The 27868-nt window shown below is 38.0% G+C and overlaps 1 protein-coding gene across 2 annotated transcripts; it reads right to left on the reverse strand.

The window, feature by feature from the left end:
* Positions 1–1057: 1057 nt before the first annotated feature.
* LOC116880190 (membrane-spanning 4-domains subfamily A member 4A-like) lies at positions 1058–27868 on the reverse strand. Of its 2 annotated transcripts, XM_032879051.1 has the most exons (7): positions 27682–27868; positions 14375–14531; positions 13229–13357; positions 9058–9114; positions 7757–7915; positions 4199–4300; positions 1058–1337 (listed from the first exon to the last, which is right to left on the reverse strand). In XM_032879051.1, exons 2-7 carry the CDS (start codon positions 14513–14515, stop codon positions 1218–1220), a joined length of 708 nt encoding a protein of 235 aa, XP_032734942.1. In that variant the 5' UTR covers positions 14516–14531; positions 27682–27868; the 3' UTR covers positions 1058–1217. The 2 variants fall into 2 exon arrangements, with proteins under 2 accessions (XP_032734942.1, XP_032734943.1); XM_032879052.1 differs by lacking the exon at positions 4199–4300.

A 27868-nucleotide genomic window follows, 5' to 3' on the forward strand; every position in this document is an offset into this window, starting at 1 on the left:
ACATATGTATCCACATGTGTGTGTATTAAAACTTCTATGGTTCAGTCTGTGCCAACCAGAGTAGTAGTTGCTCTACCTATTTTATCACAAGTCTACGAGCCATGTGATATTATTACTATTTTACTGAAGAGAAATAGGAAAGACAGAGACATTTCATGGTATGTCCATGGCAACTGTGAGAGATGGAATTTTTGAGATGAAAACCCAGGGTTGTCTGATTTACAAGCCCCCATTGTTTACCACCACACTATATTTCCTGATATCATCACTTAGTTTCTTCTAAGTTTCATCTGTCTAGGAAGTAGGCAGTGCATGAACGTAGTGTTTCTAATTTAATTTATTTTTGCTCTGTAATAAATCAAGTGTATTTAATGAGCATTCAGAAAATACCATGCACTGCACAATCACATATGTATACACATAGTATCACACTGGATATATATTTGATTAAGATATAATCTTGCCCTATAGAAGAGAGAGAATGGGGTAAAGAGAGGGAAAAAAAGTGGGAGAGAGAGAAAAAGTAGGGAAGGAGAGACAAAGAGTCCTTGTCTACATACAAGGACTGAATATACTATTAGAAGGTATTTCTATGGTAGAAGAAAAACAGGAAAAGGAAGGAGAGGGGAAAGCTGTGCATCTCAATGTTCTGAAAGTAAAAACACCTTGCATTCCCAAAGGTAGGAGAAGAAAGTCAAACAAATAGGAGGAGTACTTGCCAGGGAAGCAGAAAAATGTAGTCTTTAAGGAGCCCTCATTTCAGCAATGTCTTTTTGACCTTCTTCTGCTGAATTTAATTTACCAACTTAATGTCCTTATATAAAGTTCTGAAGATGGTTAAAATTTTTTTTTTCTTAAGAGAGAAAGAGCACAAGAGGGGAAGGGCAGAGAGAGAAGGAAAGAGAGTCTCAAGCAGGCTCCAGGTTCAGTAAGGAGGCTGACATGACTTGATCTCATGACCTTGAGATCATGACCTGAGCTGAAATAAGTCGGCACTTAACCAACTGAACCACCCAGACGCCCCAGTGGATAAAAACTTTCAAGCACCATTAACTCATTAAATGCACGATTTATTTATTTAATTTCTGCTATTGTTGATAAAGAGCCAGTAAAATGAGCTGTCGAGTTCTCAGGGAAAAATGAGAACATCACTTTGAATTATGTATATACCAGAGTTGGATTCTGGTACTTTCCCAAATGGGGTTCTTGCACAACTGTCAGGATGCATTTTCTGGAACATTTTGTTGTTGGTCTGTTGGTGGCATCAAACCTCCTGAAAATGGTGCAGGAAATGCAGTTTCTGCCATGTAAGGATTTGATGGCATAATCAACATAACCTGTGAAGTCAATCAGAGTGCCATAGGTGAGTCAACCAAAAAAACCACAGGGCTTCTCCTTCCTATCCACACAATGGCATCACTATCAGAGTCTACTCTTTCTTCTTGGAATTTGGTTTCCATATTAACTTGGTGGGGTTTCTCTGACATTCTGGAGCTCAGACTGGATCTTGGAAAAACATGCAGCGATAGCTCGTGGCTGTTTTTGTGACTCTGTAAGTGGACTGATCTTACATATGGATCAGTGTGCACAGCAAGTTGCAGACCAAAGTGTTATGGAAAATTTAGAGCTCTTCTTCCAAATCCAGTTCTTTATGCTGATGGCAACAAGATATCCAAATCATGATTTGCTGGCCATGACTCAATCATTTCAAAAACCACAGAGACCCAGAAAGGCAGGAACCATCAGCAAACTAAGGAAAATTCTGGTCTTTCTTCCACAAACTCAAGTGTGAAATGGAGTATTTATGTGTGTGAGGGCTGGGGGAGGATAGAAACAGGAAGAGATAAAACTTTGGCCTTAATGCCTCAAAGACACTTCTCTTCTGGATTTGCCCCAAGAGATTTGTGGGAGCAGCTTTCCCCAACTGTAACTCCAGGAGCAGAAGGACACACAGGCCTAGACATTACGATAGGAAGGCTACTAAAGAATTTGCTCCCTTGTGCAGATGTTTTGGTCAATGAAAATTAAAAAGTTTCACTTAATGAAATTACAAAGTCATTAGGAATTGCTGAAAACTCTAACTTCTAGGGTCTTATAACACAGAAGTCCACACATAGAGTTAGTCCAGCTCTCTTCTGTGGGGCAGGAGATGCAGTGTACCACGGCAGCCCCAAAAGAAAGTAAAGAGGCACAAAATGGTAGAGAAGAGCAAGAGAAAAATAATCTCATCAAACTATTACTGTTTTAGGATTTGCCTTTGGATAATAAAACTATGAGCAACTCTTGGCGTTTTAATTCAATTCTTGGAAGATATCCTTGTCCTATTCTTCCCAGTGCCTCTTGGTCTCTTCTCTCTTCCCATTTACCAATTATCTCTATGTGATGCTCTTTCAGTGGCCAGGAGGATCTGCTGCAGGTCTCTGGGTAAGAGATAGGCAGGTATGCACACATTGGTAAAGAAGTTTGAAACACTAACTTTCTTTAGTAGTCCAGGGAAGGTTGCTATGATAGGATAATGAAGCAAAATCTGGCCCCCTCTGGGGACCTCTCCATTGTGAAGTATTTTCTGATCTGGACTAAGAGAGGAAGCCCTTAGGGGGAGTAAGGATGGAGAAAATTAATTTGTCTTTATTCGTTGTGGGAGGCAAGATGCTAAAAAGACACCCAGTGACCCATGCCCCTATGTGATACCCACTGCTTGAAAATGAGTGGGATCTGTGTATCTGATGGGATATCACTGCTGTGAGTAGGTACTGAGCAGTTGACTTTGAGTTTATCAAAAAGGACATTACTCTGTAAACATTTTCCCAAAGAAGACATACAGATGGCCAATAGGAAAAAGTGCTTAATGTCATTCGTGATCAGGTAAATGCAAATCAAAACCACAGCGAGGTACCACTTCACAAACATGTCAGAATGGATACTATCAAAAAAGACAAGAGACAAGTGTTGGCAAGAATGTGGATCTTGTTGCATTATTGATGGGAATGTAGATTGGTGCAGTCACTACAGAAAACAGTATAGAGGTTCCTCAAAAAATTAAAAAATAGAAATACCACATGATCCAGTAATTCCACGACTGGTATTTACCCAAAGAAAATGAAAACACTAATTTGAAAAGATATATGTTCCCCCATGTTTATTGCAGCATTATTTATAATAGCCAAGATACGGAAGTAACTGTAATATCCATCGATCAATGAATGGGTGAACAAGACGGATATATACAACTCAGCCATAAAAAAGAATGAGTTATTGGGGTGCCTGGGTTGCTCAGTGGGTTAAAGCCTCTGCCTTTGGCTCAGGTCATGATCCCAGGGTCCTGGGATTGAGCCCCGCATCAGGCTCTCTGCTCGGTGGGGAGCCTGCTTCCTCCTCTCTCTCTCTCTGCCTGCCTCTCTGCTTACTTGTGATCCCTCTCTGTTAAATAAATAAAATCTTAAAAAAAAATGAGTTCTTATTATTTGTGACAATATGGATGGATTTAGAAGCTATTATATAAGGCAGAAACAGAAAAATACCATATCATCTCCCTTACATGTGGAATCTAAAAAACAAAACAAACAAAACAGATTCTTGAATACAGAGAACAAACTGGTGGTTGCCAGAGTGAAGGTAGGTGGGGGGGGGATGGGCAAAATAGATGAAGGGGGTTAAGAGGTACAGATGTCCAATTATAAAGTGAATCAGTCATGAAAATGAAAAGTACAGCGTGGGGAATATATTGTATTGTAACAACCTTGCGTGGTGACAGGTGACATCACAGTGAGCACCGGGTACTGAAAAGAACTGTCAAATCGCTCAGCTGTATACCTCAGTTTAAAAAGGATATTATTCTGGGTAGATTAGACCTAATCCTATGAGCTATTTAAAAGAAACTTAGAGCATCAGAGATTTTCACTCTCTTGCTGGCCTCAAAAGTAGAAGTCAGTTGTCATGAGTTGCACAGCTGAAAGGAAATCAGTTCCGCCACACGAGCATGGAAGGGGAGTAGAGGCCTCAGCTGCGACCGCAGCCCCAGCCAGCTTCTTGACAACAGACCCTGAGCAGAGGAACCAGCTGAGGTGTGCCCAGACTCTTCACCCATGGAAACTGAGAAGTGATGAATGTGTGATGTTGAAACCTCTAATTTTCTGGAATGTACTACACGGCCACAGAAAACTAGCACACTTGACTTGGTGGCAAGCCCAACACTCACCCCCTCAGGATGGCAGCAGGTTACTTTGCATCCGAAGGCAGAGAGGGACACAGAAACGCAGAACTCTAGCATACTTAACAGGATCACCATAGCATCCAAACCCTAGAAAAGAATTTATAGCCAGGAAATGTGAGAAATGGAGATGACAAGATGAAAAATACAGACCATCTGTTTACAAGGCTAAACCAGAAGCACTGGCCTGCTGTCAGAAAAACTGGTTCCTCATGGCAGTCATATGCCCTTTGGCCAGTGTGGGCCTGTTGAATGCCACTTATCCTGTCATTTTTTTCATTAATGAAATAACCACTTTTCCCTACCCTCTACCTTCCAGTGCTATTGTAGCTACAGAATGTGAAAACTCTTTAAAGAGGGGTAAGGGATCATAAGATAACTTAGGTTTTTCAAACACCAGACATTCCATATAGTTGACACAATAATATCACCTCCTATCTTGGTAGTTAGACACAGAGTAATAATTGTGGGTAGAATATTAAAAGACCAAAGAGGTCCACATCTTAACCTCTGGAACTTAGGGATATGTCAAGTTACATAGCAAGGGAGAATTAAATTTGCATATTAAATTAAGGTTGTTTATTAACTGACCTTGAGATGGAAAAGTTATTCTGGATTACCTGGGTGGGCCCACAATAATGAAAGAATCCTTCTAAGTAGAAGCGGGAGGCAGGAGAGTCAAAGTCCAAGAGAGATTTGAAGATGTTGCCCTGCTTGCTTTGATGACAGAGGATGGGATCACAAGCCAAGGACTGAGGGCAGCCTCTGGAAGCCGGCAAAGGCAGGGAAACGGATTCTCCCTTACAGTCTCCAGAAAGGAATGTAACTCTGCCAACATTTTGATTTTAACGCAATGACAACCATTTGAGACTTCTGACCTCCAGAATTATAAGATAATAAATTTATGTTGTCTCGAGTCACTAAGTTGGCAATAGTTTTGTTACAGCAGCAGTAAGAAGCTGAAGTAACAATAAAAACAAAGTTAATCAGTCTTTAAGCCATCTCCCCAGAGAACCGGCCTTAGGTTTCATCTTTAACCAAAACATATGGTCAGATTTGAGAAACACTGGGCAGTACTCTTACTCCTAAAAATCTGAATTGGAGGCCTGGGATTCTTTGGTCTAAATATTCTCTCTTTCTCTCTCCATGGACGGGCATAGTATCTATCCCTAACTTTGAGAAAGTGTCAACAGATCAGAGCCCAGGACACAAGTGACACAGACTCAACTGGGCCTTGAGAATATTGGCATTCGTCATTTTAAAAAATCTATTTACTCATCTCTTCAACATATAGTAGCCTCTATGTTTCAGGAATTGTTGTAGGCACAGAAGACAGAGCAGTAAATAGAACAGACCATTTCCCTAACCTCAAGGATCTTACCATCTGATGGGGTAGCCCAGGAATTGGCAACTTTTTTCTGTAAGAGGGCAGCTAGCACATATTTTAGGTTTTATAGGCCATAAGGTCTCTGTCATAAATACTCAGGCTCTTAGAGTACCAAAGCAGCCACAGACAATATGTAAACAAATGGGTGTGGTTATGTTCCAATAAAGCTTAATTTACAAAAAAACAGTGGTCAGGCTGGATTTCCAGCAAAAAGTAGTTTGAGCAAAAAATCTGAGTTTAAGCCATATAAAACCATTGTCTTTCTAAACCAAGCAGAGTTGATCATTGGCAATTTCATACTGTTCTGCCTAATGATTACAAGTAGTATGTGCTGTTCTCTTTCCTTCAAAGAGCTCACCTTTTCTAGCCTCTTCTTATAATCGTACTCAAAAGTAAGATCTTAGGTCTTCAAAACCGCTAGCTGCTTTCCAATATTTCTAAACTTTCCTACAAGGAACTCCTAAAGGTAGAGGCCTGGTCTCCTTAAGTCTCCTGGAGTGTCAATGCTAGGACCAGGAGTATAGTATGGGCTCACAGACCTGTGGACTGACTGTGCAGGTGCACAGGCAGGAAGAGACCCGAGAGTTCAGACCCCAAGTAACCCTTATGGATTTACCCCCCAAGGACAGGCAGGAAAAATGTTCACAATAGGCATCTGTGACTACCTCTGGGAGAATGTGATTGAGATTGAATATGGAACTGGCTACCCTATTTAGAAGGCCTCTTGTTAAAAAAATCATTAAGGACTTCAAGACAGCAACAGCAGAATAGTAAAACAGGTGTAGGTCTCTTTTAACTGGTAAGCCTGTGTGTCTGCACAGGTCCCATGCCCAGGCAGCCAGCCCCATGAAGCCAGTCTGTTCCACATTTTGTCCTTAGCACTGTACCCTGACAGACTGCAAGTGGACAGAACTGCAGAAACTGAAAGTAGGCTTCTTCTTCAGGATAACAACACAGAACAATATAAAATATAGATATGGATAGGGACACTGGAGGCGGGAAAGCACAGAATCTCATCTTGCTTCTGCCAATTCCCAACTGCATGATCTTGGGGCAAAAATGAAAGTTGTCTGAAGAAACTCTATTATTTTGAGTAATAGGCAAGAAATAAGCTTTGCCTACTATGAGCCATGTTAGAAACCTCAAGGGAAGTATGCATTAGTTTAGCAGAGACAGTCAAGGGGTTGTATTGGTGTGATGATGCAGCACTCAGGACTTATCGAGGATTAGCTGGGAATGAAGAAAAACCATAATGAGTCTGGAAGAATGTTGAGTTTCCATGTTTGGGCGCAGACAAGAGAGGGTGAGACAGAGAACTAACCAAACAGCACAGAGAAAGGCCACAAGGAAGCTTGCATGGAGGGTAGACAACAGGAAACTTTGTGGTGCTGAGAATGGCTAATCGACTTTTTTTTTTTTTTTTTAAGATTTCTTAGGAGTAAAGTTTCAGTTGCATTTTGTCCAGGGCTGTACCTCAAGAGCGCTCCCTCCCTGCACTTACCCAGAGGCCCACAGCTTCACAGCCTACAATATCTTGTGTTAGTGGCAATTTGGAGAACTAAAGACATTAGGATAACATCTAAATGAGGGCAAGTGGTACAGAGAAGTAGTGATATACAGAATGGAAATTGGGAATTTGCCCGGAGCTGGATGTAGAGGCCCAAAGTGCTTAATCTTGCAAGAACATTCAGAGATGTTGGGGGTGGGGGAGGAGGGTAATGGGTGATTTGCCACTTGTTGGATAATGTTCAAGACAATTTTATTTTATTATTAGAGAACCAGGAAACTCCACCAGGGAGCTCCAGGGACACAGAGGGATTGATATCTGGGCTCCCGTTTTAGACTGGACAACAGAATTGTTGTTTTGAAATTAAACAGAAAAAAATATGCAATGTGCTTAGTGTACTAACTAGTGAGAGTAGGTGTTCCATAACTATGAGCTTCCTTCCCACTTTCCCTTATCACTTATGGAGGAACAAAGAGAGAGACGAGACACGGGCATGGCTCCAAATACAAGATTTTCCTCTTCTTCAATCATTTTCAATTTCCCAAAGTGATTCATTCATCAGTCAGGAACTACTGCGTGTTGCTTTTGCCGGAGCCAGAGCTCCTGTAACTTGCTTCCATCCCAGTACCCCAGGAAAAGAGGAAGTACTCACCATGAAAATATACAGGGACATGAAGCAGTTCTCTGTCTTCTCAAAAGTGCCGCAGTGAAAGAGATTGTATCGGAAACTATTCAAGTGGCTTGCAGTGAAATAGGTCCCGAGTGCAGCCAAGACAGAGCTGGAGATGTTTAACCCCAGGCTACTTCTGATCTAGGATGGAAGGAAAATCAATTCAGCAATCTGGTGGTATCCCCAGGGGTGTCACCAACAGGTACTCCACACCCCTCACTTCTGTCTCCACAGTCCAGCTGACCTATCATAAACAGTCACTGTGCTGTTTCCTCACTGGTCTCTCCCCTAACAGCTGCCCACGCACAAACATGATCCTGTGGTTTCCAAGCTTGAATCCTTCAGACAACCCCCACGCACATGAGATAAACTCTTTTTTCCGTGTTAACTAGACAGTTCTGTCCATGCCCATCTCCTGCCCTGCTCTGTGCTGGATGCCTGGCTGCGCATTATTTCCCAAATGTGGCCTCCAGGCTTTTTGCGTATGACCTCCCTCTGCTCTGTATTCCTTTCCTGCATTCTCTTCCTGTGGAAGCTTATTATAAGAATGAAAATTCTCCAAGAAAGCATGAGAAGTTGAGTGTGGCTGTAGCACGAGGGGGATTTTAATGGTCATAGCTGGACCAGATGCTATGGAGACACACAGGTCAGATTTGGAAAAGCCATAAAGATCATGCTCCGTAATTTGATCTTTATCCTTTGAGCAAAGAAAACGCAAATATGGCCTTTAGTGAGCAAAAACATATGTTGAGATCTGGGTTTTTAACTTTTCTTGGCTTTGTGAAAGACCTATTGGCATGAGAGTTGTATTATAAATTTGCTTTTCCTTATTTAATGGCCTTATTGTGAATTTCTTTCATTGCAAACCAAATGAAAATCCTTTTCATAAGCAGTCAGAATACACATATTAATTAATAAATCAACAAAGATTATAACCCACCAACACTTGGTGTCACTGTTATGGATTGGATCTCAAGCTGCAACGTCTGTTTGGTCAGTTCCATTAGAGATTCCTTTTCAGAAATTCTCTGTATTTTCATAAAAATTTTCTCAACACTGCCTTCCCAAACTCTTCATGGTCATATCATTAATTTTATGAGCAGCCAATTTTTTTATTATAATTTCTGAAAGACCAATGCAACTATGTAAAACAATCTCTCCTGATTTTTAAAAAACAAAACCCCTCTTGTACTCTGGCAGAACAAACACTTGAATAGTCCTTCTTCTTCTGGTACAAAAATAAGCAAACAGATTAAAAGAAAAAAAAAGGAAATATTACTCACCAGACCTTTTGTAGTTTTAGTCCCTGCTACAATTGACAAGGACCCTGAAACAATAAACTAGTAACAAGAGAAAAAAAAATGTGGGTAGAAAAACGTTAAACAAATATTTGAAGTCAAAACTTACTAAAACTTACCCCTAACGTGATAAATTTGTTAAAAAGATCAATTATGTTGGGAGAAACACAAAAGATTGTAAATAACTCTCCTCTTCTCCCGGAAAGAACAGAGAAACTCTACCAGATGGATTCACAGGAGAAGTTTTCAAGCCTCTCAGAAAAATGTCTAATTGCAATTGTATTTAAACATTTGAGGTCATTGAAATACAAAGAAAGCTCCTAAATTCCTGATATGAAGGAACCCTAATATGGTACCAAAATTTAATAAGATTTTAGAAAAGAAAAGAAAGTAAAGATCGTTTTTATTTAAAATGACTATTAAAAGTTATAAACAAAGTAGTAGCAATGGAAGTTTTAAAATTCCATATTAGATGCTGATTATTTTAAAAAGTTTTTAATAATATACTACTCCATTTGGTTCCATCAGTTGGGTGATTATTTTCCATTTACCTAAAACAGCTAGAATCAAGTTGATTGGATTCCCCCCCGCCCCTGCCTTAAATTATTTGCCTGTTTGAATTTCTGGGTTTGCTTTCCAATTTGATTTCAGGAGTTTCAAAAATTGTATCTTAATATCAAACAAAGACTGATCAAATGAAACAGCTTGGTAAATTTCTTCAAAATGTTTATAAATTCAAAGACATGGAGATGGTAAAGGTTAACTAAGTCACCTCCGGAAAAAAATAGCGGCAAGAATCATCCATTATATTATATGAAATGAATCATGACTATGTGGGATATTCCTTTAAATGTCCAGGTTTTTAAAATATTGATTAGTATTATAATTTATAAATACAAATTTAAGGAGAAAATTCACATCAAATTATTATTCAAGTTTACAATGTTAAGACATTTAATAGAATTCAACACTATTATGACTTAAACATTCTTTTTTTTTTGATAGTTGAAAGAAGATAAAAGAGGTTTTATTTTTTTAATTATTTATTTCTTTTCAGTGTAACAGTATTCATTGTTTCTGCACCACACCCAGTGCTCCATGCAATCCGTGCCCTCTCCAATACCCACCACCTGGTTCCCCCAACCTCCCACCCCCCAACCCTTCAAAACCCTCAGGTTGTTTTTCAGAGTCCATAGTCTCTCATGGTTCACCTCCCCTTCCAATTTCCCTCAACTCCCTTCTCCTCTCCATCTCCCCTTGTCCTCCGTGTTATTTGTTATGCTCCACAAATAAGTGAAACCATATGATAATTGACTCTCTCAGCTTGACTTATTTCACTCAGCATAATCTCTTCCAGTCCCGTCCATGTTGATACAAAAGTTGGGTATTCATCCTTTCTGATGGAGGCATAATACTCCATAGTGTATATGGACCACATCTTCCTTATCCATTCGTCCATTGAAGGGCATCTTGGTTCTTTCCAGTTTGGTGACCGTGGCCATTGCTGCTATAAACATTGGGGTACAGATGGCCCTTCTTTTCACTACATCTGTATCTTTGGGGTAAATACCCAGTAGTGCAATTGCAGGGTCATAGGGAAGCTCTATTTTTAATTTATAAGATACAAAGAGTTTCATCTTCCATACATAATGGAACATTTGTCTTGGTCTGGAAGTCTTTATCATATTTAATGAGGAAACACTAGGGCAATCTTTATTAAAGTCAAAATCAAGATAAAAGATAAAAGTGTAGATGAACAGATATTACTCTTCTTAGTATATTAACCAAAATAACTATGTAAGAAAAATATTTGAGGAAAATGTTTACATTTACTGCTGTTTACATATGAATGTGTTATGCTGAGGATCTCCAAGAATATCAACTAAAGGCTACTATAAACTTTAAGAAAAATTAGTAAGGCACATGGGAAGAACATTATACAGAAATTATATATAAATACATATGTATTTGTGTGTGTGTGTGTGTGTGTGTGTGTGTGTGTAAAGATTTAACTATTTGAGAGAGAAAGAGGGAGAAAGTGTATGAGTGGGGGAAGGGGCAGAGGGAGAGGGAGAGAGAGAATCTCAAGCGGTCTCCTCACTGAAGGCAGAGCCTGAGGTAGGGCTCAGTCTCATGACTATGAGATCATGACCTGAGCTGAAATCAGGAGTCTGATGCCTAAATGACTAAGCCCCCCAGGTGCCCTTGTATTTCTGTCTTTAAAACACAGGATTTAATATCACAGCAAAAAATATATTAAGTTTCCAAGAGAAAAAAAAAAACAAAGACTGTGAACAGTGTATATGAGTAAAACTTTACGGTGTTCCAAAAGTCCACAGAAGAAAACTTGAACAGATAGACTCATGAGGGAATAATTTTATAGTATTCTGAAAAAAGACATACAGCTGTACTGGAAACTAAATTGTCAAAGATAAGAGATATTTGTGATTCGTTCTTGGTATTGGTTGTACTGTATAAGAAAGTAAAGGGAAAATAAGGTTGAACGAATAATGGAAGGTTGCAGCAAAAATGTTCCACCAATTAAATAAAGACTGATCTAGTGGGATTCCTATGATGGTTTGAGTGATAGTTCAATTGACAAACACAGCTCCTGCAGTTCCTGGAAATCTATGGAACCTGTGTAGAGGACATAAATTATGAGAACTGGTTTCCAAAGCAGTGTTGAAAAGGAAATGAGGGGTGCCTGGGTGGCTCAGTGGGTTAAGCCTCTGCCTTTGGCTCAGGTCATGATCTCAGGGTCCTGGGACTGAGCCCTGCATCAGGCTCTCTGCCTGCTTCTCCCCCACCCCCCACCTGCTTCTTTGCCTACTTGAGATCTCTCTCTCTGTGTCAAATAAGGAAATAAAATCTTAAAAAAAAAGGGGGGGGAGTAAAGGGGAAGCAGAACGTGTGAGTGGCTGATGTCTGCAAGACTGAAATCAGAACGACCCTGTTTGAGCCCTGATTCCTATACCAAATAAAAGCATGATCTTGAGCAAATTGTTTAATTTCTCCAAGTCCCAGTTTCTTCATCCACAAAATGAGGACAATGGTAAATCTTTTCTCAGAAGTCTGTGATGGTTGCACAAATGGAACTGAATACATAATTCACTTAAAATAGTGCCCAGATTATGGTAAGTGTTGAATAAAAGCCATTATTGACATTAGTATCATCAGACGTGTAAAGCATGGTACAAATGCCCAGGAGTAACACAGTGTATGCTGTTCTTTAAATCTTGCACTTCTTCTGTAAATAGGCAAAGATGAACAAAAAGCCAACTCTGTAATAAAACTCTAAACTCTCTCATTCTCAACGTTGTAGATGAATGGAAACCCTACAATACCTGAACAGGGTTTTCTGGTTCTAACATAAACTTATTTTCCTCTTGTCACTTGATACTTTGCGTTCTGTTTACATTCTTAATTTGCAGAGAAACTCCCTTGTATTTTATGTTAAGGGAAAAAAATTGTAAACTTTCTTAAATTTTCACTTAATCTTACAGTTATTTTTGTTAAATTTATGAAACAATTTATCTAATAGCAGCTCCATTTGTTAAGATTTCATAGCTGATTATAAATTGCCTGCATACCAGCCATGTCTCTTCTTTCTTGTTAATGAAATCCTCATTTTGTTCATGAGGTCAGTGAGCCCTTCCCAGCCTAACTGAGAAGTAAATTTCAATTAGTCCAAGCCAACAATGGCAAATCCATTACCTTTGCCAGAGTTGGTTTGGGAATATAAAGGATTTATGCACACAAAACATTTATGAACAATGAGATGTATCCAGTCTGACACGATATGCCAGCCATCCTCAATGAGGTTCTTGCACTCCTGAACTAACCAACCCTGGTAATGACTAGCCACTGGGTTTCTAGTTGTGAAAAATCAATGCTTTCAATGTTTAATACATTCTGTTTGGGTCTTTTGCTATATGCTGCTGTAATATACCATACTAAATATTTAATCTTCCCAACTTTCTATGAGTCTTTTATTATTATTCCTATTTTAAATGTGAGAAAATGGAGTCAAAAGGAGATTAGATATCTTTCTCAAAGTTATAGAACTGCAAAAGAGGGTTAGATATGATTCTAAATCTCAAGACATTAACAACGAAGTTATGTTGTCTCCAACGATATCAGAAGGTATTCTACTCACCATCAGCGACCCCACAATTTTGTACACCTCATGCTCTAACAAATAATGATACTCATTGAATGGAAATGTGACATTAATGTTTATTATTCCCAGGCTGAGGTTTATCAGGGCAATCAGGATCTGCACAACCTAGAAATGATAAAGAAAGTAAAGACTGATTATCTGTCACCCTCTTTCCAACCACTAAGTTCCCCCTCTTCTCCATCTTCTGATATGATAGACGGTCTTGATATTCTCCTGTCGTTTTTCTTTCATATAAAGAACTATGGGTATATTAGCTTACTAAAACTGTCTCTTGGGATATCCATCCCAAATGTCCCAGTCATTTTCAAGGTAAAAAGAATGAACCAGGACCTACCCAGAGGTGCTTTACTGACCCCTGTTGTGTTACTCCTACCGCAGCTCTTGCTCTCCTTTGCTCAGATGGGAGTGACTCAGGAATTAGGAAGCAAGGAAAGATAATGTGAAGGAAGGAGCATGTGTATAGGTGAAGCAAAAGAAAAGAGCAATATGAGCTTTTCTTGGCATCTAGGATCTGAAAATAGAGGCATTAGATTACAGTTATCCCGTGGCATAAAAAGGATACAAAGCGTCATAATGATTTGGTCCCATTGGTTTAAAGCTTGGGCTAGAGATCAACCTCTGTATTCACTCTCCTTCCACCTGCACTAATCTTTCTTTAAACTGTCCATTTCTTTTAGGCACACTCACCTGAGACTCTGAACAGAAATGCACAGAGAATAAAAGAATTTTCATCCTCTGAGGAGCAGTCTGAGAAAATTTCCCAGAGACAGTAACAATGTGGGGTAATCAGCTTTCAGAAAAAACCGTTGGATGGACACCAGCTAGTGTACATGTGGCCTTTTCTTTTGCTGCTATTCCCTGTTGAAGTTACAGTTATCATGGATGACCCACAAACTTAGACTAGATCTGAAGTCACTATGTTTTAAATACAATGAGATTAGAAGCATGATGTAATAGAATATTGTACCATTTTGACTAATAGGGCCTGAGCATCAGATACCAATGTCCCTTGGGCAGGCTGATGTATTATAAGGTTAATGGGACAAAGTATTTGTCATTAAAATGGATCAGCTGTGAGTTTACAATACAACTGGTCTACTTCCGGATCTGCAACTGACTTACCCCAAGGACTTTAGGTTCCCCCTTCAAGAACTTCTCTGGCACCCATTTCCACTGATGTGGGTATAGAACCGCAGACTTCTCTGGCTGGTGCACATCAGGGCCAGCCCCTGTGGTCCCTTCTAGTCCTTGTGTGGTTACCATGGCAGCAGAAAAGGAGCTACAATAAGAAATGTAATTTAGGATGAGGTCCTGTTAATGACAGGACAAACTATGGTCTACATTCCCTAGCTTTATTATAACAGCTATTAGAACATCTTTGCAAAATGTAGTTATTGCAAACATCAGCCAGGAAAGTGGAAGAAACAACTTAAGGAGAGAAACAGAGAGAGAGAAATGCCATGTGTCATCAAGATGCTAGAAAGTACTGAAGAGAGGAAATCTAGATAGAATTGAGGTGAATATGCTGGGTCCCTCAAATATATGAAGTTTGTGCTCACATATTATCTCTCTGATTATAGCCATTTCCCCTTTGGGTTTTTTTTTTTTTTAAGATTTTATTTATTTATTTGTCAGAGAGAGCACAAGCAGGGTGAGAGGAAGAGAGAGAAACAGGTTCCGGGCTGAGCAAGGAACCCCATGAGGGACTCGATCCCAAGACCCTGGGATTATGACCTGAGTTTACGCTTAACCCACTGAGCCACCTAGGCGTCCCACCATTTCCCCTTTGAAAGATAACTTTTATAATAGGAATAAACTACACAGAATCATCTCTGTTCCCATTGATCGTAAAAGTGTTTTATGGTCTCCCTTTTCTAGTTGGAGCAGAGTTATATTCTCAGAGTTGGAAAACTCCTCCAGGTTCATCTTAATAAATTCTTTTAATCTTGGATTTTATCCTATAAACTTTGGACTTTGTGGATGGAATTTATGATCCTGAGTCGTAATCCTGGCACTGAGAATTTAAATCTCTTGTCTCATTTAAATATTTTAAAACCTGACTTGTCAATGCATAACAAGGACACATAAAATTATTTTTTATGAAGCTCAAAGCACAAACATAATACTCTTGTGCCACTTTCTCTTCTCAATCTAGTAACTCCAGTCAGGTTATGAAGTGAGTTTAAAGCACCGGAACACTTTATCTACTCATTTGAATCCATGTTCAGATGTTGCATGGCTCACATCCATAAATTTTGACAGAATTGAGACTTAAGACTTTGCAAAGCCACAATCAATTCTGATTCCATTCATGGTTCGGTGAGGCTCCGTCAAAGCCTCCAGTTTGGAGATGTGTGCTATTTCATTGGTAGCACAAGATCAAAGAATGTTCCAGCAACACACATTTTTCTAGTATTGGGAAAGAGTCCATTTTTCTCAGGAAAGGATTATTAACCTATATTTATACTCCATAGGCTAAGGGAACTACATTATTAGTTATCTAGCAAAAAAAAAAAAAAAAAAACCTGGCCAAGATAAGAAAAAAAAAAAATGAATCCATCTCAGAGACAGGCAAGGGTAAACAACCCAAATGAAAATAAAAATCATTTTAAAATATTAATTTAATTTTAGTAACAAATGTATTCAAAGTTCTGGAAAGCAGTAAAATGAAAAGTACAAAATAGTAAATCATAAAATAATAAGTAAAGCAAAATCTTTAAAAATAAGATGATAGAAAAATATAACTGGTAATTCATAAGGAATACATAATATGAAGGAGAATAAAACAGTTAAGATGAGGAAGTAAATAAAAGGATATAACCAAAAAGTCAGTGTTTCTTCTTCTGTTCTAGAATATTTCCAAAAGTAATACAGAGAAAATTAGAACTCCATTTTGAAACTGGGACACAACAAAAATTACCATAATTCAGATGAAGTATTTGTTAAAAGCAATGAAGACTGCATGAAGAAAAATTTGGGAAATGCAGAAGGGGTATCAAAGAAGCAGGACACTACGTCACAGATTTCAACATACACTTATCAAAGGCGAGAGTCTCGCTGAGGTATAAAACACATGTTCTTATTTATAATCCGGAGAATGAACACACCAGCTGACAGCTGCAGCTTCCTTGGGCAAGTATAGTTCTGAGACATAAAAGGTGGGAATAGCAGAGAAAACACATTGAAAAGCCACTTTTGTAGGAAGCCATCTGTCTCTGAATAATTCTTACACTGGAGTCTGCAAAGGAGGAAGCAAGTCTTCTTGCCAAAAATCTCCAAGAACTCCTACAGATTGGAATCATCTGAGTATATCATCATAATCAAAGATCACCAAGTATACAAAAACCAAGAGATTTAGTTATGAGGAACAACAAATGCTTCAGATATTATGATAATCAAATACAGAATGTGTATTCTGTATAGGTAAAGTGCTGAAGTGACGTGACAAATTTTAAATGTAAAGAAAACAATGTCGACATTAAAAAAAAAATACTTGGTTAATGTGTTACACAGCAATGGACACAGTAAAGGGAATCTGTGAACGGGAAAATAAATCTGGAAAAATGACCTAGAAGTCACACAGACAAAGAAATGGACATAGGAGAAGAAATGTAAAAAGTTTAGAAGTACAAAACTAAAAATTTGAGATGTGTATAGAGTCCTATAAAAAGAGGAGACAACAAATGGAAGATAGGTGAAATTAGCAATATGTGAAACTCACAGACACAGATCACATAACATACACCAAGCAGTTTTATTTCAAAATTTTATATTCAAACACATCATGGTAAACTTACAAGATAGCAAAAGGCAAAGATGATCTTAAGAGTAGTAAAAACGAAAAGTCCGATCCCGTGCAAAGTGAGAGCAATTAGACTGATTACAACATAAGCCAGAAAAGCATAGAAAAACATTTTTCAAGAGCCTGAGAGGAAACAATGATAGACCTAGAATTTTGTTACATGCACTAAAACTGGGCTTCGAGATCAAGGGTGACATGAAGACATTTTCAGATAAGTAAACCCTTGATGGTGTTTACCAGCACTGGCAAACATCCACCAAATAGAATATTCACTAAATAGAACTTTCAAATGATGTGCTTAAAAAATGAGAAACATGAGTCCCAGAAGGTTGTTTTTTGATGCAAGAAGGAATGGTTAGCAAAGAAATTGGTAAACACGTATGCATATGTGTTGTTTGTACAAAATAAGACCAACAATATTTGATTCATTAGGTGAAACATAAGGACAAAATAGAAAACACTGGACTCCCCAAAAAGCAAAATTTAGGATTGGGATGATAAGAATTGGTCTTCTAATGTCCTTGTGCTCTTTGGGAGATGGGTGAAGATAGTAACTTTAGATTTCTTTCTTTTCTTTTCTTTTTTTTACCTTTTTCTTTTTCTTTTTTATTTTTTCAGTGTTCCAAAATTCATTGTTTATGTACCACACCCAATGCTCCATGCAATACGTGCCCTCCTTAATACCCATCACCAGGCTCACCCATTCAATAAGGGTGAAAAAAACAAGAGTTACTGATAAAGATAAGGAATGGTTATGTAATTTTTTTCAATAAAGAAGGGAAAATGTTACGAGAAAATGAAGAAAAAAATGTAATCTATCCACCAAAAAGGCAAGAAAGGAGATAAAATGAACGGAAAAATAAGCAAGACAAACAGAAAGCAAAAACTATGGTAGAGGACTAATCACCTCCAGAATTGTTTGAGGGCATCTGAAAATCCACTCTTCTTTAAAAGCATTGAGATCACACTGGCAAAATGGTGAAAATCAACTTTCCCAGAACTCTAGACATTAACCAAGATCTTGTAACAATCAAAAACATTTATTCAAAGACAATTGTTGAATTTTGATAAGCATATTGAACTTTGTCACTTTTTCTTTGTCATAAAGATTCACAGGATATAATTTACCATTTAAACTAGTTTTAAGTGTAAGAGTTGCTTTAAGTCCATTCACATTGTTGTGCAAGCATTACCACTATACATTGCCAAAACTTTTTCTATTTTCTCAGCTAAAACTCTGTACTGAAACTCCCCATTTCAACCTCTCCTGGAAAACGTTCTACTTTCTGTCTTCATGAACTGAACTACTGCAGGAAACTCCTATAAGGAGAATGATGCAATACTGTTCTTTGGTGACTAGCTTATTTCACTTAACAAAATGTCTTATTTCACTCATGTGTAGCCGGGTGCCAAAACTTCTTTTCCTTTTAAGGCTGGATAGTATTCTATTATATGTATAAACTATATTTTCTTTGTCTGAGTATTGCATTAATTCTCTTCAATACTTATATCTTAGCAATTTTAGTCCATGAACATGGAATGTCTTTCCATTTATTTGTGTTATCTTCAGTTTCCTTGAGGAATATTTTGTAGTTTTCAGCATTGAAAGTCTCATCTCCTTGGTTAAGTTTAAGCTGAAATCTTTTATTATTTCAATGCTATTATAAATTGGTTTTCTTTATTTTCTTCTCAGGTTGTTCATTGTTAGTATAGAGAAATGCAGGTGATTTTTGTGTGTTGATTCTGTGTCCTGCAACTTTTCCTGAATTCATTTATTAGTTCTAACAGCTGTATGTGTGTGATCTTTAGGGTTTTCTATATATAAAAGCATGTCATCTTGCCAACAGAGATGATTTTACTTCTTTCTTTACAATGTTGATGATGCCTGTTATTACTTTAGCTTGCCTAATTTCTCTGACAGGGACTTCTGTTTCTATGCTGAATAAAAGTGGCAAAAGCAGGTCCTTGCTTTGTTCCTAATCTTAGAGGAAAAGGTTTCATTCTTTTTTTAACATTAAGTACAATGTTGACTGTAAACTTTTTACATATGGCCTTTATTATGTTAAGGGAGCTTCCTTCTATTTCTAGTTTTCTGAGTGTTTTTGTCAGGAAAGGGTATTGAATTTTGTCAAATGCTTTTTCTGCATCAATTCAGATTATCATGTGTGACTATTTAGGTCATTCTGTTAATGTGGCATATTAACTAATCCATTTTTATATATTGGACTATCCTTGCATTCTAGGTATAAGTCTCACCTGGTGTGGTATATAATCCTTTTAATAGACTGTCAAATTTGGTTTTTAGTTCTTTGTTGAAGATATTGGTGTCAATAATTATAAGGGATAGTGCTCTGTAGTTTTCTTGTCATGTCTTTATCTGGCTTTGGTAACAAGGTATAGCTCACCTCATGGAATGACTTATGGAGTGTTTCCTCTCCCCTTGAATGTTTTGGAAAAGTTGATAAAGATTGGTGTTAATTTTTCTTTAAATGTTTGGTAGTTTCACCAGTGAAGCTACCTGGTCCTTGGTTTTTCTTTTTGGGGAGGTTTTTAATTATTTATTCAATATCCTTTCTAATTATAGGCCTCTTCAGACCTTCTAATTTCTTCATGAGTAAGTCTAGGTAGGCTGTGTCTTTCTATGAATTTGTCCATTTCATTTAGGTTATCCAAGGTTTTGGGAAACAATTGTTCATAGTTTTCAAAGAACAAACTCTTGGCTTCATCAATTCTCTCTATTGTTGTTTTAACTTAATCCTACTCCTATTACCCTCTCCCAATTCTGTGGTAGCCCTGAAAACTAGAAGCCTTAGAACCATGGCAGCTACAGAAACTGGCCCCTTAACAGTCTGTGAAGGGGTTAAAATAAAATTGGAAATCTTTAACAAACCCCATCTCCAGGAAATTGTCACTACTTGACCTGTTTGGAAAACATCTGGAAAAGCTCTACTCATAGATCTTGTCTTTACTTGATATGTATAACTCAAGGCTCATTCACTGATGACAGCCTTAATCCCAAGGTGTTTGTCAAAAGCAATTATCAGAAATTGTTTAATTCATAGCTTCCTGAGGCAGTGATACAGTTGGAGTTAAAAAAAGAAAAAAAGCTGGATTAAAAAAATAGTTAAAAGAAAAAAACGGGAATGAGATTTCTGCAAGGACCTTGAAAAATTCTTAATATATTCCTGGGAATCTAGAAGGCCATATATGTATATATTGTATGTGTGCCCAGGAAAGACCTGAGAAGTTCCTAATTCCTCAACTATGGCTTATCTCAGGACTCTGTGCAAGGAAGAAGGAAAGGCTATAGAGAAAGGAAATACAGAGTCATAAACTACCAGAGTGTTAAAGTTTGCTCAATGTGTGCACACACACATGACTTTAGACAAAATGGAAGGAGACTTATTGGGGGGAGGAGGCTCTTAAAAATATCTGTTAAATCAGTAGCTGACCACTAAACTGAATCAAACAGAAATTCTAATGTGCACAGATTACACAGAATATAGACTTCACAGAAGAGATCTGGCAGATCAACAACAACAACAACAACAACAACAACAACACAGCAATGACAAATAGCCACAACAACAATGAATACTTGGAATGGGGTATTCTTTGAAAAGATCAACAAAACTGGAAAATCATTAGCTAGACTCAACAAGAAGAATTGTAAGAAGAAATTACCAAAATCAGGAATGAAGTCAACATGATAACCAACCTTACAGAAAAAAAAAATTGTAAAATTCATAGATTACTATGAATAACTATATGCCAATAAATGAGATAACTTAGATGACACAGTTAAAGTCTTGTAAAGATACTAATGAAACTGATGAAAGAAGAAACACAAAAGCTATATAGACCTATAACAAGCATTTAAATTAGGAAATTAAAAGTTTCCTATAAAGAAAAGACTAGGCCCATATGGTTTCACTGGTGATTGTATTAAGCATTTTTAAAAGATTCAATAACCCCTCTTCAAAACTTCTTTAAAAAAAGCTGGAAGAGGAAGACAAAAGATTCAATAACTTTTCTTCCAAAACTCTTTAAAAAAACTGGAAGAGGAAGGATACTTCCCAATTTATTGTTCAAGGCCAGTGTTACCTTGATATCAAAATCAAGAAAAGACATCATTAAGAAAAGAAAACCACAGATGAATATCCTTTATGAACAAAGATACAAAACTTGTTAAAGGATCCAATTCAGGCAGATATGGATCTCACTGAGTCCCCTGGTCAGAATGTTCCCCAGCCCATTCTGTAGATAAGAAAAGACACTAGAACAACAGTAGAACACACTTTCTTCTCAAGTGCACGTTCTAGGATAGACCATAGGTGTGGATACAAAGAAGTCTTAGAAAATTCAAGAAAATTAAAATCACACCATTTATCTTCTCTGACATCAATGGCATGAAGCTAGAAATCAAAACAAGAGGAAAAGAGGAAAATTCATGAACATATGGAAATTGAACAGCACTCCTCAACAACCAATGGGTCAAAAAAAGAAATTAAAGGGGAAATTTTAAAATTTCCTGAGACAAACAAAAGTGGGAACACAGCTTACCAGAACTTGTGGGATGCAGCAAAAGCAATTCTGAGGGAATTTCACAGCAATAAACACCTACATTAAGAAGCAAGAAAGATCACAAATAAACAAGCTAACTCTACCCCTTAAGGACAAGAAAAGGAAGAAAAAACTGAGTCACAAGTTAGCAGAAGAAAGGAAATAATAAAGATTAGAGCAGAAATAAATGACAGAAAACTCAAAACGATAGAAGAGGCCAGTGTCCAAAATCTATAAAGAGCTTAGCAAACTCAACACCCAAAGAACAAATAATCCAAACAAGAAATGGGCAGAGGACATGAACAGACATTTCTGCAAAGAAGACATCCAGATGGCCAACAGACACATGAAAAAGTGCTCCACATCACTCGGCATCAGGGAAATACAAATCAAAACCACAATGAGATATCACCTCACACCAGTCAGAATGGCTAAAATTAACAAGTCAGGAAATGACAGATGCTGGCTAGGATGTGGAGAAAGGGGAACCCTCCTACACTGTTGGTGGGAATGCAAGCTGGTGCAACCACTCTGAAAAACAGTATGGAGGTTCCTCAAAAAGTTGAAACTAGAGCTACCCTATGACCCAGCAATTGCACTACTGGGTATTTACCCTGGAGATACAAATGTAGTGATCCGAAGGGGCACGTGCACCCGAATGTTTATAGCAGCAATGTCCACTATAGCCAAACTATGGAAAGAACCTAGATGTCCATCAACAGACGAATGGATAAAGAAGATGTGGTATATATACACAATGGAATACTATGCAGCCATCAAAAGAAATGAAATCTTGCCATTTGCGATGACGTGGATGGAACTAGAGGGTATTATGCTTAGTGAAATAAGTCAATCGGAGAAAGACAACTATCATATGATCTCCCTGATATGAGGAAGTGGAGATGCAACATGGGGGTTTTGGGAGGTAGGAAAAGAATAAATGAAACAAGATGGGATTGATAGGGAGGCAAACAATAAGTGACTCTTAATCTCACAAAACAAACTGAGGATTGCTGGGGGGAGGGAGGTCGGGAGGGGGGGTGGGGTTATGGACATTGGGGAGGGTATGTGCTATGGTGAGTGCTGTGAAGTGCGTAAACCTGGCGATTCACAGACCTGTACCCCTGGGGAAAAAAATATATGTTTATAAAAAATAAAATTAAAAAAAATACATTATATGTTTATAAAAAATAAAATAAAATTTTTTAAAAAGAGGGAAATTTCAAACCTCATTTTATGAGGCCAGCATTAGTCTGATACCAAAACCAGGAAGGGCAATACTAATTGAGATACTGGAGGAATGTATCCCTGATGCATGCTAAAATTCTCAGTATAATACTAGGAAACTGAATTCAACAACACATTGAAAGGATTGTTCACTGTGACCAAGCAGAATTTATTCCTGAAACCAAAAATTGCTCAACATATGCAAATCAATGATACATCACAGTAATAGAATGAAAGAAAAGAACCATATGATCATCTCAATGGATGCAGGAAACAGTATTTGACAAAATTCAACATCCACTTATGATAAAAACTGTTAACCTGATAGACATAGAAGAACACACTCAACTTAATAAAGCTCATATACAAAAAGCCCATAGCTAACATCATACTCAAAGGTGAAAGGTTGAAGGCTTTTCTTCTAAGATCAGGGACAAGACAAGGTTGTCTACTCTCACCACTTCCATTCAATATGGTACTAGAAGTCCTAGCTGGACCAATCAGTCAAGAAACAGAAGTAAGAGGTATCAGAATTGGAAAGGAAGCAGTAATATTGTCTCTATTTGCAGATGATATGATTTTTATATTTAAAAAATCCTAAAGACTCAACTAAAAACCTATTAGATCTAATCAATGAATTCAGGGAAGTTGCAGGATACAAAATTAATATATACAAAAATCAGTAGCATTTTTATATACTAACTGTGGAATTTTTGAAAAAGAAATGAAAAAATTGATCTCATTTATAACACCAAAAACAATAAAACACTTATGAATAAATTTAACTAAGAAGGTAAAAGATCTATGCTGAAAACTGCAAGACATTAATGAAAGAAATTGTAAACACATATAAATGGAAAAGTATTCCCTGTTCACGGATTGGAAAAATCAATCCTGTTAAAATGTCAATACTACCAAAAGCCATCTATAGATTCAATGCATTATCAAGATTTTAATGGCATTTTTTATAGAAGTAGAAAAAAACACTCCTAAAATTTATATGTAAGCACAGAAGATTCCAACTAGCCAAAGAAAAACTGAAAAAGGAGAACAAACAGAAGGCATCACATTTCCTGATTTCAAGTTATACTATTAGGATTTAGTCATCCAAACAGTGTGGTGCTGCCATAAAAAGAGACAAACCAACAACAAAATTCAGAGCCCAGAACTAAACCCAAGCACACATGGTCAACTACTATTTGACAAGAGAGCCAAGAATACTCCACGGAGAAAAGACAGTCTCTTCTACAAATGGTGCTGGGAAAATTAGGTGAACACAAGTTGAAGAATTACACTGGACATAAATCTTACACCACTCACAAAAACTAACTCAAAATGGATAAAGACCTCAGTGTAAGACCTGGAACCATAAACTCCTACAAGGAAACATAGGAGTGAAGCTTTTGACATGGGTCATGCTGATGAATTTTTGCTATGACATCTAGAGCACAAGCAACAAAAACTCTACAATAAACAAACAGGACTACATTAAACCAAAATCTTCTATATATCAAAAGAAGCCATTAAGAAAGGGAAAAGACAACCTATGGAATGGGAAAAAGATATTTGCAAATCACATATCTGATAAAGGGTTAATGTCCAAAATACATAAAGAATTCATACAACTCAATAGGAAAAAAAAATGGGCAAAGGATTTGAAAAGAAATTTCTCCAAATAAGATATACAAATTAAAAATAGAGCTTCCCTATGACTCTGCCATTGCACTACTGGGTATTTACCCCAAAGATACAGATGTAGTGAAAAAAAGGCCATCTGTATTCCAATGTTTATAGCAGCAACGGCCACGGTCACCAAACTGTGGAAAGCACCAAGATGCCTTTCAACGACGAATGGATAAGGAAGATGTGGTCCATATACACTATGGAGTATTATGCCTCCATCAGAAAGGATGAATACCCAACTTTTGTAGCAACATGGACGGGACTGGAAGAGATTATGCTGAGTGAAATAAGTCAAGCAGAAAAAGTCAATTATCATATGGTTTCACTTATTTGTGGAGCATAACAAATAGCACGGAGGACAAGGGGAGATCGAGAGGAGAAGGGAGTTGAGAGAAATTGGAAGGGGAGGTGAACCATGAGAGACTATGGACTCTGAAAAACAATCTGAGGGTTTTGAAGGGTCAGGGGGGTGGGAGGTTGGGGGATCCAGGTTGTGGGTATTGTAGAGGGCACAGATTGCATGGAGCACTGGGTGTGGTGCAAAAATAATGAATACTGTTATGCTGAAAAAATAAAAAATAAAAAGATATACAAAACCCCAATAGATACATGAAAAGATGCTCAACATCACTAGCCCTTATGGAAATGCAAGTCAAAATCACAACGAGATATCACCTTACACTGGTTAGAATAGCCATCCTCAAAAAGAAGGGAGAGAACAAATGCTGGAGAGGATGTGGAGAAAAAGAAATACTTGTACACGGTTGGTGGGAATCTAGATTGGAGCAGTAACTGTGGGAAACAGTATGGAGGGTCCTCAAAAAATTAAAAATAGGGGCGCCTGGGTGGCTCAGTGGGTTAAGCCTCTGCCTTCAGCTCAGGTCATGGTCTCAGGGTCCTGGGATCGAGCCCCACATCGGGCTCTCTGCTCAGCTGGGAGCCTGCTTCCTCCTCTCTCTCTCTCTCTCTGCCTGCCTCTCTGCCTACTTGTGATCTCTCTCTGTCAAATAAATAAATAAAATCTTTAAAAAAAATTAAAAATAGAATGACCATATGATCCAGCAATCACATTTTTGAGAATATGTGCAAAGGAAATGAAGACACTAATTTGAAAAGGTATCTATCCCCCCACATTCATGGCAACATTACACACACACACACACACACACACACACACACACACTGGATTATTATTCAGCCATGAAAAAAAAAACAACAAGGAAATTCTACCATTTGCAACAACAGAGAGGGAGCTTGGAGACATTATGCTAAGTGGAATATGTCAGGCAAGACAAATATTGTATAATATCACTTACATGTCGAATCTTATTTTTTTTTAAAAATCCCAAACTCATAGAAAGAGATCAGAACTATGGGCACTAGAGGTGAAGAGTCAGGGTGGGCAGAAATGGCAGAAGCTGGTAAAAAGATGCAAACTTCCAGTTATAAGATCCATAAGTACTAGGGATGCAATGTACAATGTGATAACTATAGTGAACATGGCTATGTAATGTGTAGGAAAGCTGTTAAGAGAGTAAATCCTGTAATTCTCATCACAAAGAGAAATTTTTCCCCTTTTTTTCTTTTTCTTTTTATTGTATCTATAGGAGAAGATGGAGGTTAGCTTAACTGACTGATAATCATTTCACAATATATAAATGAAATGATCATGCTGTACTCCTTAAACTTATACAACGATATACGCCAATTATTTTTTAATAAACCTAGAAAAGAAAGAAAAAAAGACTCAGTTATTTCCTTCTTGCACCATAGAGACCAAAAGTATTGTAAAAGTAACTACTGGTAATTCTTAGTCCAAATAAAGGTGTACTTTAGTGTACTTCTTTTTTGATACAAATAAATTTCTGCGTTCACCTGTCAGACTTGTCTTCAGACTGAGGATCTAGGTGATATAGGCCCTATCTTGTCAAACAACCCTGGTGGTTCTTCCTCTCTATTTAATAAGACTTTGAGTTTCCCACAAGCAAACACTATATTAAAATAACACTTCCAAATGTCTCTAATGGTCTTTCCATATTCTGTGGCAACATATATATGGTCCTGGTGATTTGGGGCTGATGCTCTGGTCCTTCTAATGAACTCTGACTATAAATTTACTTAACTGCCTCCTTCTTTCCTACCACAGAAATCCATGTGTAATTGCCTAGGGGAGATAAATTCCTCAAGGATAAATACATGTTTACCCTCTAGGTCTGGACTTCCCTATTTTCAAATAAAAAGGAAACCAAAACAACAAAAAAGTTTGGATAGGTATGAGGAACATTTCCTCTAGATTGGGGAAGACTCTGAACTGTAGTATTACCATATTATTTGCGACGTGTGTTGGGCTGTTGACAAGTACAGTGTCTTCCTGTTATTGTTGTTCCTGCTACAAATGTGGAGAAACCTAGAAAACATCCCACTTTTCTTCTACTGATGTCAAATCTTCTTGGGGGTGAGTACCACCACCCATCTCTCGTTTCCTACTGCTTTATCACCAACTCCCTCCTGAGTCCCAACTGCCAATGAGGGAGCTGGACAATGGTCTTCATTAAACTTAAATCTACAAAATCCCTTTCCTCAGTGGACTTCCTCACAGGTATCTTCAGTCTCTAGCTTGGCGTCTCGTGAATGCTGCCCCGGAATGGTTGGAGAACTAGGTCAGACCACAGTGTACCCCAGGGCCTGCTTAAGACTGGGGACCCCACCTTCGCCTGACAGCATCTCCACCAAATTCTTCACGTGACAGGTCTTTTCTGACTGCTGAGTTATAAAAATGATGTCAGAGACAGAGAGTAAAGACCGTGAAAGAAGGAGACTCAAGAGTATATGAAATACTTAGTGAAAAAACATAAAATATTGCTTTCGGTTTCCTAAAAGCCTAGGGATGTAGGGATCAAACATAACTGTGACCACCTCACCCAGGCTCAGCCTCTAGGAACCTGTCCTTACCACCATCCTCTGCAACAAAGAATGTTCTCCAACCCACCCCTCCCAACATATACTTAAAGATGCACTAGACCCACCCCCAACCCAGAATACCAGCTCGTGCTGTGAGAAGTAACTTGATCCTCTCTCATTCCACTCCCAGTCACCCTAGAACCAGTGGATGAAAAACCCATCAGCCCCAGAGCCTAGGAAGGCATGCCCCTACCTTTCTTCAGGCCTGCAATGTCTGCAGTGAGTCCTTTGAGTGCCAGAGACTCTGGGCAAGTGCCTTCAGTCCAGACAAAACACTTGCCCCCACTCCACACCTCACTCAGGTCAATTCTGCATTCCTCTCTTGCAGTTTTTCTAAACCCCAAAGGCAGTGCTGAGTATTTCTGAGATGCACAGCTGCT

The sequence above is a fragment of the Lontra canadensis genome, unplaced genomic scaffold (assembly GCF_010015895.1).
Source record: "Lontra canadensis isolate GAN:19392208 unplaced genomic scaffold, GSC_riverotter_1.0 scaffold66, whole genome shotgun sequence".
In the NCBI taxonomy this organism is placed as follows: domain Eukaryota; kingdom Metazoa; phylum Chordata; class Mammalia; order Carnivora; family Mustelidae; genus Lontra; species Lontra canadensis.

Excerpts from the sequence above, each read along its gene's own strand:
- LOC116880190 (XM_032879051.1), bottom strand. The coding sequence starts at position 14,515 with ATGGTAACCACACAAGGACTAGAAGGGACCACAGGGGCTGGCCCTGAT. Across the intron at positions 9,115-13,228 it reads AAATTGTGGGGTCGCTGATG|TTTATTGTTTCAGGGTCCTT; the intron begins GTGAGTAGAATA and ends TCTTGTTACTAG. Across the intron at positions 4,301-7,756 it reads TGTCCCTGTATATTTTCATG|GGTTTGGATGCTATGGTGAT; the intron begins GTGAGTACTTCC and ends ATTCTTTTCTAG.